Source organism: Meleagris gallopavo, chromosome 8 (assembly GCF_905368555.1).
Source record: "Meleagris gallopavo chromosome 8, MGAL_WU_HG_1.1, whole genome shotgun sequence".
Classification (NCBI taxonomy): domain Eukaryota; kingdom Metazoa; phylum Chordata; class Aves; order Galliformes; family Phasianidae; genus Meleagris; species Meleagris gallopavo.
Genome location: NC_139411.1, coordinates 4,077,842 through 4,097,903, shown reverse-complemented (window position 1 = coordinate 4,097,903; position 20,062 = coordinate 4,077,842). Strand labels below are relative to the sequence as shown.

Sequence of the window (20,062 nt, the reverse complement as noted above, 5' to 3'; positions counted from 1 at the left end):
ATGTCATAATGTGGTGGGTGCAGTCCGATTGGAGATTTCACCTGTGTTGTCAGAAACAACTGCTTCTTTTCCAAACCTTGCACAGTTTAGAACTTCAGACTGTTAAACCAATTGCGTGCCAAGCCAACATTGAGTGTCTCATTTTGTGAGTGCTAATAAAACTTTTGAATTTTCCTGTTAGTTGTCAAAGCAATGAATTGGTGATGTTTAACAGCGGTGCCTCCTCTGCTGGAATTCATGGTGTTTGGAATTTGATTAATACTCAGGGTATCACTGCAGTATCACACACTCTTGTATTTTCCAGTTTGTGTGATTTAATAGGAATATGATAAACTATGCAGTAAATCCTTGGACTTCTTGTTTGTATTCTCTTTCACTTTTGTATATGGAAGATATTTTGGGTGGCTCTGTTATTCTTCAGCGTTATTACTGATGTAGCTAAAAAGGGATCTTGTAATTGCACGCGATCTATTTTCATTACAAAACTGTATCTAAAATTATTTACAAAAATCATTGCAAGTTAATTTTTTCGTCTTCTCTGATTCTATCACATTTTTAGGGAAAAAAATCTGGATTTTTTTTTTTTTCCCCAAAGAAATAGTCAGTGAGGCACTGTGTGGTTGCCCCAAACTTCATGTGTTGTTATTGAGCTTGGTGGATAAATGTTTGGCTAAATCACGCTTTTTTTTTATTTTTCTATCCTGCAGGTCCAAGGAGCTAATAAAGGAAGCTATCCTTGACAATGACTTCATGAAGAATCTGGAGCTGTCTCAGATCCAGGAGATTGTGGATTGTATGTATCCTGTGGAGTATGGCAAAGACAGCTGCATCATCAAGGAGGGAGATGTGGGTTCCCTGGTGTATGTCATGGAAGGTATGGTTTCAAAAGCTGATATCCGTTATTTTCCAACATACATGGAGGTGAAAGCTTCATTTCATGGGAAAAATCATTTTGAAGGAAGAGACTAAAGACATTTTCTAAATATGGTTGTTGAAGAACTTGTGCAGATTACTTTTGCTTGGAAAATTCCGTGCTGGAATCGTGTGCCTCCCTATATAAAGAAAGAGGGTTAAAGCTCTTAACCCAGCACTGAGATCTATTGGAATTAGCCACCACTAAATATAGTTCTTGGGCTTTGAGGCAATACCTATGCTTTGCTATATCAGTGATTGGCTTAACAGAAATGGTGGTGTTACGGAAATGGAAAGTGGCTGTAAAAGGAGGAGACTGGTAATAGTTTGTTACCTTATAGACTGCTGTGAGAATGAGCATTTGCATGTTGATAAAGTACACAGACATCTCTGCAGAAGCAATGTGTTTCATAATAGAAGATGGTATTTTTCTGCCATGTGCACAAAATGAGTGTAGCATCTGCAGTTTAGCATGTCTGATTTGTCACAGTATGTGTTGTGGCAGGGTTTTATCTTGGTGAGATGTGAGTGCAGCAGTGCATGTTCTGTTTTTGGGAGCTGTCGGGTTTCTGAGAGTCTCGTAGCAGGATGGGTGTTGTCAGCACTCTGCTTTTCCAGTATGTCAGCTATTAGCATTTCATGTCTTATTCTTTCCACGTTCTTTAGCTTTGCGTGTTGAATTGGGCATATTTAATATAGGCATATATTTTTTTATAGGAAGTTTGTGTTTCATCTGTAGGAGTTACTAGGCTTGATCAAACCTGATGTCCACCTACTGCAATGTCCACCTCTCTTTAGCTAGTGTCTAGTAGCGAGTTCTGAGGTAAATGTTGCTGTTTTAATTGAGTTAATGCAACAAACGAGTTCCCAGCTTGATTTGATACAGTACACAGACAAATACTTACAAAATCTCTTGGTACTCCTTAGGAAGAAGTAGACCCGCAAGCATTTTGTCCAGATAATACCCAAGGAGAACAAAGGTTTCCTGCTTGTCTCTGTCTTTTGGGCAAATATGAGTAAACTCCAGATTATGCATCACTTGTGTGTTTCTGTGTATTTACACATGCACAAATTAATTTCTTAAATTGTCCTTTAAACAAAAATATTTTCAAGGCAGTAAGCCATCCTTTAAACATGGTTTCCTGCCAAACTCTTAATGCTGTATAGTTGCAAATATTCTTCACTAGTTTCCCAAAACAGCTTTAAGGTTCTGCCCTTTTAAGGTTAAATCCTTTCTCATGGCACAGTTTTAAGTCCTCCAGCTTTTAATATTTACATATTTTCCACATTCAAATGGCATTTTGCATTATGAAGTAGTTAGTGGGAGATTCCAAAGCAAATATATGCCCACCCCAGCATTACATGGAAAGGCATAAGTTTTTCAGTCTCACATTTTGAGTACAGAAATCATTTTATTGAGGCGCAAGTTTTGTCTTAGCACCAGTAACAAACTGTTTTAAAGCAATGCTTTTTTTTTTCTTTTTTTTTTTTTTTTGGTAAAATAGTGAAGTTTTCATATCACACAACTCTGGTTCCCAAACGCCATCATGTTGGAGGTGTATTTCTGTTGTGGCCTTTATTTGGTATACCTGATGTTGTACTATTACTGTGGCTTTCCTGAATTTACAAGGTGTTTCTAATTATTGCTCCAAACTCTATTCCTATTGACTCTCATCTTCTAAAACAACGGTATGTCAGAGACAACCTCATGGCTTTTGGGCTCTTCAGCTTATTCCTGCTCTTCTGGAAGGTCTGTGTGTGTGAGGGCAGGATTGGCTCACCCCCAGTGTTTGGTTGGTCTTGTGATTTAATTTAAGATTATTTAGATAGCTATGTAAATATGTATAATGCTTTACAAACAAAATTATGTAGCATTTATAGTCTGTGTTTAGAAGTAATGCAATGAGTGATGATGAAGTAATGGAAATGAGAGATGATGTTATCAAATGTCTTGGTTTATGGTTGTTACTGTGGGCTCATTTGCTCTTCTTGGCTTATCACTGTATCCTTTCAGCTATTCAAACAAACAAAAAACCTACAACCAATCATCTATGAACTTCATTCTTCATAGAATTCTTCTGAAAAAAAATCCTATCTTGATGAATACTAGAGAGTGATTTTTATTTTCTCAAAAACTGCATAAGCATTGCAAATATTTTGATGTATTCCTCTTTTCTTCCTTGCTTGTGATGAATATGAATACAAATTAGTCATGTTGAGCGTTTGATAACCAATACCATCATGCACATTTCCAATTTACGATCCAACATTTAGATAGAGCCTCTTACCAGAAGTCTGGGTTATATATGGGTGATGTTTCCTCAGACTAATTATAAATAGTGATTTTTAAGTAAGATGGATTTCAAAACATCCATCACTTTCATTGTTGCTTTCTGCATTTGCTGATCACTGTGAAGCAGCAGTAGTCTCCATTTTAAATTTGTACTTATCTTCATAAACCTTATTAGACCTGCAGTCTCTACCATGATTATGATCTCTGAATATTTGGGTTCTTTATCCTGGATGGTAAGATGCTTACTTATGTGACAGTTGCTGTGCTTGGTGAGCCTTAGAAGGCTGAATAATGATGAGCCCCAAACTCTTCCTTATTTACTATGGCTTGATTATGCTTTCTGAAAGTAATTCTGGCTTTGCTGTATTTCTGGGGTGAAAATGGGCATTGTAACTCGGTGAAAAGTCAGGAAAGTCTTGGCTGCTTTTCCATTCCGTCTTTGATCCAATCAGAAAGATAGTTCACTACTGCCCAGTACCAGGTTTGGGTAAGCTGTCACTTTTTATTCATGTGTTTGCCCACGCTGGCAGGTTTGATTCTTCCCTCTGGTTTTGTGCTTTCATGCATGCGATGAGTGAGTAAAAACTGTGTTCTGTGTCCTATTATTTTTTTACATTGCATCAGATTGCCTGCCCTCCTTGTGTTTCTTTTTATTTTCAGGAGTGCTTGTACAAACTGATTGTACTCCAGAGATGATTTAATAGAGTGAAGCTTGAAAAAAGACTGAAGTTACTGAGAGCACAAAGAGAAAGTCTTCCATGTATTTCCATATATCAAAATTCAAAGTTGAGCAGGGAGAGGTGAAACGCAGTATGGGAAGATGGGAGGATATTGGAGACTGGGAGAGTCGTGCTTGTTAGAGAGCCCTCCAAGGTTGCAGTCCCTTGGGACAGCCTTGGTGCATGGAGGCACGTGTGGTCCAACTCATGAAAGGCCAAGGATTCCCATACCTCCTGCAGCACCCAAAAAGTTGTCTTGTAGCTGTGTTTGAAGGTGAAAATTAGTTGTGATATAAGCAAGTATTTATTAGGGGCTGAGATTCTTGGAGAAAGGAGCTCTGACCACCTACAGCAAAAGCATGCCTTCGGGCTGTTGAAGCTGGGAGTGAAAAGAGGGATGAGTGATCCTTGGCTTATGCATATGAACTAGTCTCTGCTGGCACTTCGACTGCAAGTCAAGCAATTTTGAGGATAAAATAAGCTTGCCAAAAATACTGCCTTTCTTATTAGTGCCTCATCATGTTTTTGTCTTAAAATTGAGGTTTCTTTCGGAGTGAAAATGGGATTATCTCTGTTGGTCAATTGTAGTCTGCCTCTAGAATCAGTTTGCCACCTCCAGTTTGTTTTAAGGTTAAGAAAAAAACAAAAATTCTCCAAGCTCTGGTTTTGGAGGTTTGATTTGATTGACTTAAAGCCTTTTTTTTGGGAATTACATTTCTAAAACTTTTCAGAAATTACTTAAGAATTTGAAAACCTAGAAAGGTCTCTTTCTGAGAGATGCATCTAGATCTGTACCATGTTGACAGCTTTGAGTTATGTGTGGGTGTTACCTCGCACTAATGAGGATAAATGTGATATCCCACAGCTGAAACCAAATGTTTCCTCTTTTGCTCCCTCTCTGTCTGAACCTGTCAGCTGCAAGATGTCACATTTGATGGCTGCATTATGAAAGGAAAATATGTCAGCAGAGCTGCAGATAAATCAGGCGGCAATGTACAAGTTTCAGGCTCTCATGTGAATAACAGTCATGCCACTATAAACAGACTTTTTTTTTTGTTAGGAAACTATATTAACAGGTGTAAGGAGCCCTTCTTTCATGTAGGTTTCTATTCCCATAAAAAATGGAAGGAATAACACTGAGTGGAGTGGAGGGGACCTAAAGTACTTGAAATGACTGTTTTTAGTTGACCATTTTGTGTTGGCTGTGTGCAGTAGCATCCTCCTTGGCTCCTTGTTCTTCTGCAAATAAATATTGAGGTTGCACTAAAAACTCGAGGAGCTGAGCTGAGGGAAACAGCCCCACCAACACCTGTTAGGCTCCCGGTGCTGGACATGTAGAAAGGGAATAAGCAGCTTTGAAAAGAGCCCATATTGAGAAATAGTCTACACTTTCCTCAGCCCTTATTTTAATGGTTGTTTCTCTTAAATCTCCTTGAATTTCATTTTATTTTCATTTTCAGTCAAGAGGATTCTCCTTTGGGAGATCTTGTTCCTTGCTGTACTCTTCATAGAAGCTTCTCCAAAGCGATGAAACATCTAGTTATGATTTCCCACAGGGTGATGGGATTTGAAACATCAGAGAAGTCTTGGGAAGGAACATATTCCTAGAAAATGCAGGATTTGCGAGGATATCAAGCTCAGAGTTTGCAGAGGAAGATGAGCACTGTTGCTGTAGCCATGTGAACTACAGATAGGGATGCAGGAGGTTGTAGATGTCCCAGCAGAGCTGAATCAGATGAGATCCTCGGGATCTCAAAGCACCTCCTCAGTCTGTTGGGATTTCTGTCAGTGAATCAAACCAAAAAAGGCTTATAGATGCTGCCTGTCTTTCCTAAGACATCAGCTTGATGCTGCTTGGAGGTTATCATAGCTTTTGCCTTACTTTTGTGACACCAAGGTTCTATCATCATTCTATTGGCCAGGGTTCTTCTCTTCATTCTCATTTCTGAAGGTGTGCTGGAGCACATCATCCTTTTCTATCCTGTTTGCTTTTGGCAACTGTGCAGTTATGTTGTTTGTTTTGTTTGTTTTTAACTGGAGAATAATCACTGCAGGCTCTTGGCTTCTGTATGATCATGCACAAATACTGCATTCAGTCTGGCTTTGTGTCACCCTCTCTCTGCCCCCTCTTTTGTCTCTTTTTATGGACTATTTTCAGTAAGAATGTGATTTAATAGGACATAATTGCTCTTCTAGCCCTAGGGTCTTCTGAGTTAGTTCCTTCTCAGAGCATTTGGTAGGGCTGTTTTTTCTGAAGGAGAGGGAAATGGAGAACAGAGATGAGTGTTAGATTTAAGGAGGCTCTGTGATTTGTTTCCAAGTACAAGTGCAGAGTGGGAGCAATAATGCACTCACCTCAGTGCAGCATATCTTCTGACCTTCACCACATTTATTTTTGTGTTATTGTACATTGTGTTTGCAAGAGGTCCCTTACTTTATAACGGCCTGCTGTTATTGCTGTCACCAAGCCTTAGTGTGCAAACTTCTCCTGGCTCTGCTGGTGTTCTCCAACAGCGATGGTGGTCATCGTTCATCTCAAAGCAAACAGTAAGCAACTGAGGCATTTCTGTATTGAAAACTTAAATTGCCTTTCACTATGAGTGTTTTAGGCTCTGCCTGAACCTGTAAACCTCTTCTCAAGGGCTTGGATCTGCCTTTCCAAGCAAACAGCAAAAAAAATAGCATCTCCTAGCATAGATGTTAGATGGCTCTTGAAGTTGGAGAACATTTACGCAGTGTCCATAAGGGCACTGTGTGGGGAGAAGTCACTTAGGTGACTAAGTCACCTATTTGTGACAAAGTGGGAGTTTTTGCACAGCATGCCAACAAATTCATAGTCTCTGAAGAAGCAACCTCGCACAGTACTTTCAGTACTAGTTGTGTAAAAATCAACTGTGGCATCAGTTTCTTTTCCTGCTCATCTACTTAATGTTTTCTGCCTTTTTTTTTTTTCATCACGTTGTAGAGTCAGATCACGGTTTTTCATGTGATCTGAGAAACTGCTCCTCACTGTCATCCTGCAACCTTTGTGGGTTCCCATGAAATAAGTCTGTTTCCCAAGGAAATAGGTGGTTTAGTGGCTCTCTTTCCTTTGGGAAATTTTCATACCCCCATCCGTGATTCCTCTCTAAATCCAGTCCAGTACTGACACCACTAGATATCAGGACAGGATCTTTTTGTAAGGCATTCTAAATTTAAGAAATCGTCAAGGACTGCTGTGTTCACTCTTAAGATCACCTCACTGCAGAGCAAGCTGTATTAGGACCTTTTGGAGGGAACAGGGGCAGAGATATTGCTTGTCATTCCAGGCATGTAAAGCATCTCAGAAGCCTTCAATCGAATACTGGCCTTTCACAGAACTACTGTTTTAGCAAAACTTGAAGACCATTCCTTGGGCAATGCAGATGCTTTAAAAGAGTATTCCTAAAGCTCCTTACAGGGTGAATTTAAATATGGATCCAAGGGGCAGGGGAGGTTGCCAGCAAGGGTTCTTTAGATGTTCTGTCATTGTGTGTGTGTTCACGTCTCATGCTTCATCCTTCCAAGTGCAAAGTCCTGGCGAGGAGTCTGTAGGGCAGAGGAGTGAAGGGCTGAGATCTTAGGATTGTTCTAGTGCCTCACTGTCATTACACACTCACTTGGGGATATCAATGGAGATCACTCCACCTCCCTTGGAGATCAGGCTTGTTTCTATCAGTCTGTTGATGTTTTCAAGACTGTTTATCATTTGGCCTGAATGTCTGCAAGAAAACTTGGTAATACTTTGAGTCCTGCTCGCTTTAAGGGAACAATTCTGTTAGTTTTGACATTGTTTAGCAACTGCACTTGTACTGTTGACCCTTAATATCATCATGCCCCAGTCTGAGGCATGCTTTTTATGGATGCAGCATGAAAACTTGGAACTCTGAAAAAGTCACCATAACTTAAGCACTGAGTCAGACAAGCACTTGCATGAATGCTGTGTCAGTCTGAGTCTCAAACTGAGATTTGCTTCAGCATTTCAGTAGCATCCTCATGGCTTTCTGGGCATTACATAGGTAGAAAATATGTCACTAATAATGCAAAAACCTGTTTGTTAACTTCTGGGGATTTCTTACTGAAATTGAATGTTGTTCCAGCTGCTTCCAGTTGGAGTTACTACAATTCATCATGAAATTTTATTCATTTATTTTCCTTTTTTTTTTTTTCCCCCCAGAAGTCAAAACAAAGCATACTTATTAGTTAAAAAATCCACAACTAATTATCACCAAGTCTTTTTATACAAGTAGATGAAGTGCAGGCTTTGGCATGGATGCTGCATTGCTGTGGCTTGGTTTTGCGCTCTTGTGGCCCAGTCTGTGTGAGCACCATGACAAAGGTTCGTTCTTGTATTTTTCCAAATTAATATATCAACTTAAAAAGTTGTTTCTAGCGGTCTTCCAGGATAGGATATATTGAATGTTCAGAACTTACTGTGCTAGAGCCTCGTGCATGGCTGGTCTCTTAGAGAAATGGGATTGTTGCGCATTTCTGTTTTCATACATAGAACATACAACAGCAAGTGCTCCACCCTTATCATCCAATTTCTTTAATTTCACAGTGTCTGAATAACTGACTCCTAAATGTAGTTACTTATTCTACAGACAGACAGAAGTATTTCTTGTGCTTATTTGATGAAACGCTCATGAGGTCAAATAGGATATGAAATCATGACTGTCACAGAGGTGGCATTTTGTGGGCACTGATTGTGCTCATCATTAGATGCAGCTTGTATAAAGTAATTATTTTAAGGCTGCAAAACTGACTGTGTTTAAAGCATGAGCAATAGGGATATATAAACAAAGTACTGGAATGCTGCAGCAGAGGGCTACAGGAGATGCTCTCTTTTACCCTGTCTCCAACAAAGTTGCAAGTTATATGTATCTTAATAAGAGCTCACATGAAACTGATAGACTTTGTTAGCAATGTAGCTGAATTGGAGCAAACCAGGCTTTGTAGAAGGAGAGATTATAGTGTTTTGTAAAGACTGTGGGGACACTCACTGTCACCTGAGCCAGGACATAGGAAAGAAAGTCTGAATAAATCTCACAGGTATTAGAACCCAAGCTTGCAGAGCAGAACTGCAGCTCAGACAGGAGTAATGCAGTGCTGTGACTGGTGCCTTGCAGCTGCTCCACTGCTTGACTGAGGTGCTGTGTGGGGTGAGCAGATATATCAGCACGGGAAAGCTGCAGGTTATATACTGACCTCCTCATAAAGAATGACCAAAACCCCTAACCCTATTCAATTTGTGTGAAGTTATGGCATGAGTTTGCACTTAAATTCAAAGGGTGCAATTTGATTAAATGATTTCTTCCCAGTAATCAAAACTTAACCTGTGATTAGGCTAAACCTGCATTTGGTAGCAGGAGAGGAGGAGATGCAATCAAATCTGGGAGCTAATGACTTCAGACCTGTCCATTGCTTCCTGGTGGTTATGTGATGATAATAACAAAACCATTTCCTGTGTCTCAAGGTACTGACAAACACTGGTCGCTGGATAAGAAGGACTGCACAGTGTTTAATGCCTTTATGTGAATGCTGCCAAGCGCCCAAGTAACTGAGTCTGACGTGTCTGTCCTCACTCAAGTCATGCTGTCAGTGTGAGCTTCGCCTTTAGATTCAGCAGAGAGCAGCTGGCAGGCTCTTAAGCAATGCTTTCGAAGTCCTGGTGTCAAGATGACCTGAAAATATTTCTATTTTAAAAATGAACATCCAGCTTTTTTTGGTGACCTGCTCATGTACATAGTTATTTACTGCTCTTGCCGCTTTGCTCATCATTAGATTCTGAAGAGACTACAAATGAAGTTCCCAGTGTAGTATGCAGCGTAGTACTGAACAAGGCTGGAGTGAATTCAGCAAAAGCTGTGGTCTTTATTGCTGAGGAAGAGTATTCGGAGTTTATCAAATAGATATATTGTTCTGTAAGTGCATTCGTATTCATACAGCCTGGCTCATCTGTGGGTGGTTAAGCACTCATTTCTCCTTTTCAGGCAACAAATGCATAGGTGTAACCTCTTAAGAAATAAAAATTAATAAAAAAAAAAAGATTTCCAATGTTTTCTCCTCACATTAGATCACAGTTATTGAAAGGCTATCTATTTTTCTATATCTCTGCATTCTTGGTGGTTATGCAAAGGCTGCTTTCATCCTGAAGCAGGGTTTTATTTACAAAATAAATTGGTTAGATAAAGCCCCATTCATTTTATTAATAGCAGCTGAAAAGGGAGGCAGAAATGTATTTATCTCCTCCGCTGTTCCATGATTCTCTTTTACTGAAACTCCCACAACAGAAATGTAAAATAAAAGGACTTCCATTGTAATAGTATACGTGGAAGTGCCTGGATTTTGACCTTTGTTTCTGCCCATTAAAATACACGCCTGTATAATTTAGACTGTGTGTGCGGATAGAAAGACTCCAGTGTTAGCAATCTAAACTATTGTTAAAGGAACATTAGAGGCAAAATGTTCTCTTCTGTTAGATTTGATTCATTTTGAAATGCCTGTTTACTTTGAAAGCTGATCCACCAAAAAAAAAAAAAAAAACCAACCCTGATAGTCTTGTGCTCTGGGTACAAAGGGGGCTCAAAACAGTTTGGGAAAAGAGAGGGACATCTTGGAAACTGGAAAATCAGGTCATCTCTACCTTGTAAGATGCTTTCCTTTAAATACTCTGTGGAAAATAAGAGGATGCAAACAAGGGAATTGGGAAAGAAAGGGACTGCTGCTCTATAGAAACCCAGGGTCTTGGGTACCAGGATTGGAAAGTACCCCATTACAGATTGGTTGAAATGGAGCAGAAGGAGTAGCTTTTAGTTTCCTTGTTTTTCTTTTGGTTTAATGTGGTGGTCCTGGTCTCAAACTTGAGACTTCCCCTTGTTTTGGTGAAAATGGAGGAATTTGTTCTTAGGAGACCGATCTGATGTTTTGGTATCTAAAAGATTTGTATTTTGCACTGTATTCTTTTAAAATAGTGGAGATTACAGTGTTTCCCAGCAGCTGCTATTCGTAGCACATCCAGACAGAGATTATAATTAAATGCCATCTGAATACATAGGAATTTAAGATCGAAAAACTAATAAAAACAAGATGCTTGCCATCCGTTTGCTAAACACTTTTATAACCTCTCACTTCTGACTGAAAACAGATATTTTTGCGGAACGACTAGGGTATGAAATGACTGTGGGTAGGCTTTCTCATATTAAAAACAAAAACAGCAGCTGAGGTTTGAGATGATGCAGATCTGGAAAAGCAATAATCCCGGTGTAGTTATGCAGTTGCATCCTTCCAGCAGACATCCACAGGGGGCTGCTTATCACTGCTGAAATGATAGAAGCTGCTCTTATCTTGAAGGTGGAGGAAATGTGAAGTTCTTTTCTGGCTGGATTGGGGTATTCTTTTCTGGTAATGATGTATAGCTTTACAGGTTTCTCTCAGCTAATTGTATGTGGTGGTGCTGCTTGTTCTTCATCAGCCTTTAAATTTTGTCATTGCTCAGGGGAGAATGGAGGGATCCGGGAGCTCCACAAAGGCCTGTTCATAAGCAGGTGAAACCTTACTGCAGTGAGCTGTTAGGCCAAAAAATTGTGTTCCTTGCCATGTCCTCTTGTGACAGCTATTTCCATTGGAAAAGCAAAGACAAACTGTAACACCCATAAAAGATGTTCAGTTTAGGAACGTTCTTTGGTAAAGCCTGTCTACCTTTACCCTGCTAAGGGGTGAAGAATTTGTGCATTTTGGCACAGGCAGCCCTGGGAACAGAGTCGTATGGATCATGGAGCTTGGAGTAATCTACAAGGTAGACATTTTTCAGTTATTGCTGGGCAGTCAGCATGCCCCCAAATGATAGTTATCTCCAGAGGTCTCCTGTAAGCACTGGTTTCCTGTGTTGAAATCAGGACTGGACTAAATCCATGGAAGATTTTTTTACCCAGGAATGTGTTTATTCCCAGTCAGTACGAGATAAGAGAAGGTGGTGTCCTTGGTAATGTTCATCTGGAAGGAACAACTGGACCTCATGGCTGTATGATGAATGAAAAGAGAGGAAGTTTATTTTCTGCTTTTCATCAGCAGCTCCCACTTGTTATCAATTGTCAGCTATCTGCGGTATGTTGTTTTCCTTCTTGGTAAAAATAAGCCTTTTACACAGACCCCGCTTGGTTGGAAATATTTAGCACTGCAGGACTAACCTTGCTCATAAGTGCTGTTGGGAGGATAATTTATTTCCTAGCCTTGTGCTCTGTTCTTCAAACAGATCACGAGAGAATTCAAACATTTGCATTTTCTTAGGTGCTTTTGGTGATGGTTGGATAGACTGAAGCACTGGAGAGTGCTGAGATGTCCCAGCAGATTCCCTTATTAAGTGTTAGTGGTAATCTGAATTTTCCCTCTTACCTTTGCAAAATAAATGTCTTTCAACAAGCAAAGGGGTCATTTTTGACTGCAAGCCTACTGGGAAGGAGGCTGGCAAATCCAAGAGCCAAGTGTGTGTTCACAGTCAATGCTGTGTGGAGGCTTGCAACAGAGAGCTGTTAACATGCAGGCAGTGACCACTCAATATCTTGGAGAGACTTCTTGACCTCTGGGAGCTCCAGTCTGTGCACAAATATCAATAAATTAATTGTATGAACAAACACTCTGTCCGTGAGCATCTGGGGAGAGCTTTGCTGGCAAATGTAGGCATAGGAGGCTGAGTGCTCCACTGCTGCACAACCAGGGAGCACTGCAGAAACACGGACTGACTGAAGTTGGAAGGCTCTTCTGGAGGCTACATGGGGGGGTATAAGAAAGAAGGGGAAAGACTCTTTAGTATGGTCTGTCTGCTAAGAGCAGGGAAAATGGTTTCAAACTGGAAAAGGGAAAATTTAGATTGAATATAATAAAAAAGTATTTTATGATATGAATACTGAAGCACTGGCATGGGTGCCAGTGATGGATGCTTCATCCCTGGAGACATTCGAGATCAGTCTGGACAGGGCTGTGAGCAACCTGATCTAGCTGTGAATATCCCTGTTCACTGCGAGGGAGTTGGACTATATGGCCTTTAAATGTCCCTTCCAACTCAAACCTGTCTATGACTCTGTGATTATCCATCAGAGGAAGTGTTGCTGGTATCCTTTCAGGCTTTCTGCTGCGTGTGATGGGCTACGAGCTGGAGGATGGATGGTCAGAGCCCCTTGGCTTGGAGGAAAGAGGCTGGGACTTGTGCTACAGCAGCATCCTTGGGATCCATGTTCTGCCCTTGCTAAGACAGGTGTGCTTTCCTCAGCAGGTAGCAGTTGTTACCTGAAGGTTGATTGCTAGGACTGCAGATTATCTGCTCTTTTTCTGAGCCTAGATTTTCCATCAGTCATTTTTCAGTGTGCTTTTCGTTCGCTCTGTTATCTCCGAGAACTAAAAAAAATGACTAATCTTCTTGAAATAGTGTAAAGCTACTTACCGCTCTATTTCTCCTTAGATATTTTAGGATGAAATTACAATTTTTTTTTCTTGTTTCCCCAGACTGCAATTAAAGTACTTTCGCATTTGGAGCCAGGTCCTTGTGTGACAGCAAAGTCCTGTCTGTCAGTGAGTCGCTGTCTCCAAGCTGTTGTGATCTGGTGCTGTGTTGTACCACGGGTAGGTGATTAGTAAGTTCAGCATTCCTCTTAATGTCTTGTCCTCAAGTAAGGCAAATGAAATGAAGGAGAATGAAAGGTTATGGGAATAAATGTGGAGCAGAACAGTGTATTTATACAGGGACTTTCCAAGATGATTTTTCAGTGCTGATCGGGCTAGGTCAGTAAGAAATGAAGCAACAAGATAAATTCTGTAACCTAAGTGACTTATGTCTAAATAGCTCTTATTGGCCTTTATTAACCCTTGATAGGTTACAAGGGTGATATGTCTTAAATACACAGTTTCAGTTTTCAAACAGCTGTGACTTCAAATTGGCATGCAGGAGGCCTTTTCCATAAATCTTGTATTGCAGCACGTAGAAGAGCTGCAATACAAGAGGTACTGAAGGCTTACTGCTCTGCCTTGAGATGTGTTATACTCTGTATTCACAATATTATGCAGATCAGCTGTCAAACTGTGGAGTATCTGAGTGAAGAATTGCTCTGATCTGAAAATAGAAATCATTCTAATATTACAAATTAATGATTTTGAAGAGTTCCATAAGAAGCAGAAAGAATCCTCGTGTGTAGAAGTTTGCCACAGACATCTGTGTGGTGTTTGAGCATTGTGGCTGTCGTATCGGCGTTACTTTTTCTTCAAGCCCTACCAGAGGCATGGTTATTTTCAGCTAAGGTTATTTGGGATGTTGCTCTCTGAAATGTCATTTTATAGAGCTGTTGGTGAGAAGGGATTTCCTCTCTGACCTGCAAGCCTGATCCTCAGTGAATGCAGCACACCTTAACCTGCACGCTCTTCCAGAAACTTGTATATTTTCCTAAACCCAAAGAAATCCCCCTCTAAAGTAAGTAGAGAACAAAGTCTCGCCTCTGTCCTTGTGTAGGGGATTTTGTCTCACGTCCTTTAACAGCCCATTGTGGGATCTTCAGAATGCCATTGGGAGGGCAGAAATCTTTCTAAAGTATGACATCCTGAAGCTGTTAATAAGGGTTGTGAGACACTTAGGCAGAAATAAAAAAAAAAATGAATGTGCCATTGTAAATCCACCAAAATGATCCCATTAGTACAAAGGGTCGTGTACAAAATAAAGAAGTATGCAGTGTGTGCATTTCTCATATGAAGTCAGGCCTAGAAAAAATTTGCAAATAAATTTAATCTGACTGTCTGGGAACAGAACTGTTCCAAGGTGTGCTGCCGTGAACTGAATTAGATACATGCTGTTACTCGATTAGCAAATGACTTTTCCTTAATTACCATCCTGTCCCCTTTGGAAGCTGCAGCATCTATGGTGACAAATGTCAGCGTACGGAGCTGTGTTCCCTTGTTGGAATGGCAGTGGAAGAAGGCAGCCAGTTTCTCCAGTAAGCTGGTGGGGAGACGTGCAGTTGTGCTTCAGGCATGGGGTCGTCGTGCTTTTATTTTTGCTGCTACATTGTGGTAAACGGAGCATATTTCAGTTCTGCTGTCAGCTAATGAACAGCTTTGTGGATTGAAGTTAATGGTTTCACATGAGAAACCTGTCTCACTCTTACAAATAAAATGATGAAGGAATAAGAAAAAAACACCTATTCAAAGCTGTGCCAGTGATTTAAAAATGATCACAGAAAGGAAAACTTCATTGCATATACTAGGGCAGGCTAAAAAAGGCACAACTGTAGCATGTTGAACGCTGAAAGCGTTGACTTCTTGCATCTTCTATTGGTGGAGCAGTAATATGCTTGCTGGTTAACAGTAACGAGCAGTTTTGCAAAGCATGCTTTGAGGTCACCTGCTTGCTTTGCCAACCCAGCTCAGCACTGGCTGTTTGCTCCACTAAGTCTTGTGAGCAGGGAACAGGCTCCCTTCCACCTTGGATTCTGCAGCCTCAGAAGCCACCTTTTATTTTTCTACTTTTTATAGTTTTTATTTTTTTAAGATCCCAGATTGAGTTTTACTTAATTTGGCAGGTGTATAAATAATATGTGTAAGCTGAGCACAGATGCTGTCAATGAACTCTGAAGACTAAAGCTCAGGCATTGCTGCTGCATGGTGTAAGGCTTGGCATGTCCTCATCTTAACTGATGCTGTATCAAAAAGGCATTGTAAAAGCTCAAAGTGTGGTAGGGAGAGGGATGCTTGGATATGTGGACTAACTTCATTTGGAGGAATGTCTTGATAACTATTATGTTTCTTTTGAAAGAAGCATGTTACCAACATTTTCCTCCTATTTCCTTCCCATCCTCCTTAGGAAGCCTAGTGGTTACCAAATAAACATGACCAGAATTGGCTGGAAGCAGCCACAGTTGTAACTGTTCAACATCTAAGCCTAGTATCGGGGCATGATGAGGAAAAATATTAGCAATCTGATGACAGATGATTGCCGATGTGCTGAAATATTACTGTTGGCTCTCTCTAGACTGCTTTGATTTCTGACATCATTCTGTCAGTCAGAAAACCAAAAACTATGAAAACAGCCTGGTTTTCCTGGAGATATTGAAGTCCTTCATGTCATGAAGTTAAAGCAGACTCAGAATAAAGAAAAGAAAACTGAGCTGATTTTCTAAAATAGTTCCTTGCTGCTCTGTGTTAGCTTCAGTAGTTCAGTTGGCAGCAGTCTCTCTCTAGTGAAGGGAGTGCTGCTTCTCAGAAGACCATAGCTTTTATCAGCTTTACAGGCCAACCAGAATTCACTTGCTGTGTTTTGAGTGCATAACACCCATCTGCTGTGTGAATTAGGTGAGTTTGCACCCACTCTGTTATGTAAAAAATGTTGATTTTTACATAGGGTTTTGGTGAGATGCAACTCAGCTCCTCTCCAATGCTTCCAATCACAAGAAGACTGCTTTCCCCTTCTTCTTTGATAGTAGAGAGAATACAAGGCTTCAGTTTGATTCTCAGGTTGTTAACAAAAGAGGATGACCTTTCCAGCAGTGTGCTTCAGCTTTCTCCTGGCTGGTTCTGTTCTTTGGGAAAGGACAGCTGTAGCTCTTGTCTATGAAAACCCTCATCTGAACAGAGAAGCTGAGTGCTTTATCCTCCAGTCCATGTTGAAGAAGGCTAAAAGTCCCTCTAGTATGGAGTCTGGGGAGCTGCTTCTGCCAGTTGAGCTCTCATTGTACCAAGAGAGTTTCCACCCCTCAGCTGCCACATCTCTGTGGATGAGTAATGATGCAGTGAAACAAAATAGGAAGGAGCTGGGAAGTGAGGGATCATCTGTGTATAGCAAGATACGAAAACACAGGCTGTGCACAAAGCAATAGAAGCACTTAGTAGCCACTGGTGACTTTGTCCCCATGGAGAATGGGCTCTGAGCCTGCATGCCAGCTGCAGTGTCTGAGGAGGGCATGAAGGAAACAAAAAAGTGGATTGGAGTAAGCTGCAAACATCAGTTTTCCCCAGCACACGCTGGCTTTGCAGTTGGCCTGGGAAGAGATGCCCCTCAACGGCCATCCCATTGGCAATGCCTCCATGGCTCTAGCAGCAGACATTTCTTCTTTGTGTTTGAACAGGCTCTAAGGAAGAAGAGTTAGAATACTTTGAGAGCTAAAATAATAGCCAAACCACAAATCTCCATGAGAAAATGTTGGCATTGTGGTTTAAGGAACTGCCTAAGCAAAAGGTGTCTGTTTTCACTTGCCAAAAGCAGTCACTTGGTTTGAATTGCTGTGCCTTAGTGTGCCTTGTCGGGTGATCAGGTGAGATTTAGGAGTGCTCATCAGTACAAAGGAGGAATCTAAAGGAATAGTTTGTCTCACTTAATAGAAAAGTTACACAGGCTCATGTGTAGCTAGTAAATTTCTGTCTAACTTCTGAAGTTTGGTGCGTGTTAAAATGCCTGCTATACATGGTAATTATTAAACCATTTTTCTGTTCATTTAAAGTCCATGTTAAAATAAGACTTGCGATATTCTATTGGACAGAAATGGTTCATGCCATTCTTTTTTCAAAAGAAGAAAAAAGAAAAAAATCATATTGGGATTACAACTTTGTCTTTCAAATTTAAAGCCCACTTGCTGAAGAGCAGTAAGATCTCATATCTTGTCTTCCATTCCATTTCCAAAAAATAGGACTTAATGCAGCAAGTTCCACTGAAGGGACTCTCCAAGTGAAAATCCTTCATAATGGAGTCATTGTCGTGTCTACACGCTAAGTAACGTGGGCTTTGATTTGACTTGCTGTTGCATCAGTGAAACAGCCTACTGTCCCTACGCCTTGTGTTCTGCTTGTGGCTGTTTGGATGGTAACACAATGCTGTCTGCGTGTAAAGGCAGAGCAGAGCATTTTAGAACTTCCTTGCAATTTATCCATTTTAGATCTTAAAGAAACAAACAAAAAACCAAAATACATGCCCCCACTCCATAAAGAAAACCAAAAAACAGCCACAAAACAAACAAAACCCAAAGCCTCCAAAACTATCTTAAATCACTTCAATGTGACAAGCATCTGGTAGTATTGGAGCAGTATTAGCTCTTTGTACTCTTTGGCTAATGCATGTCTTTGAGGGTATCTGTATGTTTTTTTTTTTTCTTTCCAGCTTTCCTGAACGACTCCCTGATGATAGTTACCAGTAAGTTTGCTAACAAACCTTACTGAGGGATTTTTCTTGATCTCATATTGTACTCCAGCTTCCAGGTGTGATGGAGACTTTCAGAGTGAGCTTGTAAAGGGCTCTTCTCATCCAGCAATCAAAGTATTAAATGTGGAACTGAACTTTTTTTTTTTTTTTTTTCCTTTAGCTGATAAAACTGGTTCCTTAGTGAGAGATACTGAAACTTCTCTGTACAGAGCAATATCAGTGCTCGGCTTGACACTGGCCTTAGAGCTTCACACTGGGGGGGGAGCAGCTGCTTTGTGGTACCCTCAAACCCCCACGCAGTTGATTTTTCTTCAGCTAAAACCTCTGCTGAGTAGCCCTGCTCTGCTCTGCTTTTCTTGCAAAACCTAACCCTAATGTTGAGGCAAGGTCTCCAGCCCTGTGAGTTTTACCTGCAGCATTCAATCCTGCATTTTTCTGAGCAGCATTTGTGCTACTGATGCCAGCTCTCTCCCCAAAAGAGGTAGGTATTGCTGGGCTCTTGTTCTAAACTTTGGAGCGCAGCTTTCAAAAGTGCACGGCTGAACTGAGGTGCTGGGATCTGTGTGTGAGCATTGCAGGGCTCCTGGGGCATCACATCCCCCTCTCTTGCAACTGTAGCAGCATGGGTCTCCTCTGCACCCAGAGCCTCAAAATACAGTGTGTCCTAAGCTCTGTTATTCTGAAGCTGGCTGGAGGGGCTTCAGGATCCATGACTGCATTAAAACAGCATCTTGCATGATTACATCCTCCCCAGCTTTCCTCCCCTTAAGAGCAGTATTTACTAAATAAAGCATAATTTAATTTAAATAATTTAAATAATACAGCATAAGAGCAGCCAGATAACATTAACGGATTTTAACAACAACAACAAAAAAAACTTAGAGAAGGCTGTTGATTTTTGTTCCTGTTTTCTGCCTTTTATAATTGTTGTTGCTAAGATGCCTTAAGAATTTGCATTTCAAGGCAATCTCCAACTGTCTTAATTTAAAGAACAACCTCATCAAAAGGAACTCCATAACCCCAAACAGAAGCAGAGCTGAAACAATTGCTGCTGCGTAAGGTGTATTAATCATGCCAGTGGATAACTGTTTATGCTGCTGTGTGAAGCAGAGGAATCCATTTTACAAGATGCACACAGTTCTCGTCAGCTCCCAAGCGCAGGTTAATAACCTCAAAAATGTTTTTGATTCACAGCCAATACGGCCGAGGCTTACAGGGGAAGGCAGTTTGGCTTCAGAAATAGGCATCCTGAGTTTGTCTTTCAAAAGATACCATTTCTTGCACCTTAGGAGCCTGGAGGATGGTATGATATCATGTGGGATGTGTCCTCTGAATGACCAGGGGTAAAGAAGATGCCTAAACAGATGAAGCAGCTCAGAAAAATAGCAAAGAAAGATACTGAAGACTTACCGAATGCTGGAATTGAATGGCAGATTGTGTTGGTAGTCAAGTCATTGTACCTGTTTTAGCCCAAAAACGGGTCAAGGCTTGTTGCAAGAGAAAATTCTTGTTGATACAGTTTTGAGCATCAGGGACATCTGGGGTTCTTTCTGGATTGTGTAGATGCTGACTCTTAACATCAGCCGTGGTTGAATAGGAAACACAACCACGTGGCCTGGGAGGTGCAGGTGAGCACACAGGGGAGCAGGACGAGGAAGAGTGAGTGAGTGCTGTGTGTCCCAGGGATCCCGTCCTACACCTTTGGGCTGCGGTCACATCTCAGAGTGCTGGGGGGGTTTTATTTCGTGTGCAGTGCAACACAACCAAACTCTCTTTCTCTTCCTGGGAGAAGATGTTCGTTTTTAGAAGTAAGCTGGTCTCATGCACCCAGCAGAATTTGTGTGTTCAGGTTGTAAGTGTTCAGAGTATTGGTTCTGAGCAATCTGCACGCTGAGAAATAGTCCATGGACCCCGTGTGAATAATCTGGAGTGATGTATATTAGGCAACTA

General features: G+C 40.8%; 1 protein-coding gene across 3 annotated transcripts in view; it reads left to right on the top strand.

Moving 5' to 3' along the window:
- Window positions 1-20,062, top strand: part of PRKG1 (protein kinase cGMP-dependent 1) — a 393,227-nt gene that overhangs the window by 53,221 nt on the left and 319,944 nt on the right. For all 3 annotated transcript variants that reach the window (XM_085228931.1, XM_085228932.1, XM_085228934.1), the window contains exon 2: window positions 708-874. In XM_085228931.1, the coding sequence (XP_085085057.1) occupies window positions 708-874 (167 nt within the window). The remainder of the gene's footprint in view (window positions 1-707; window positions 875-20,062) is intronic.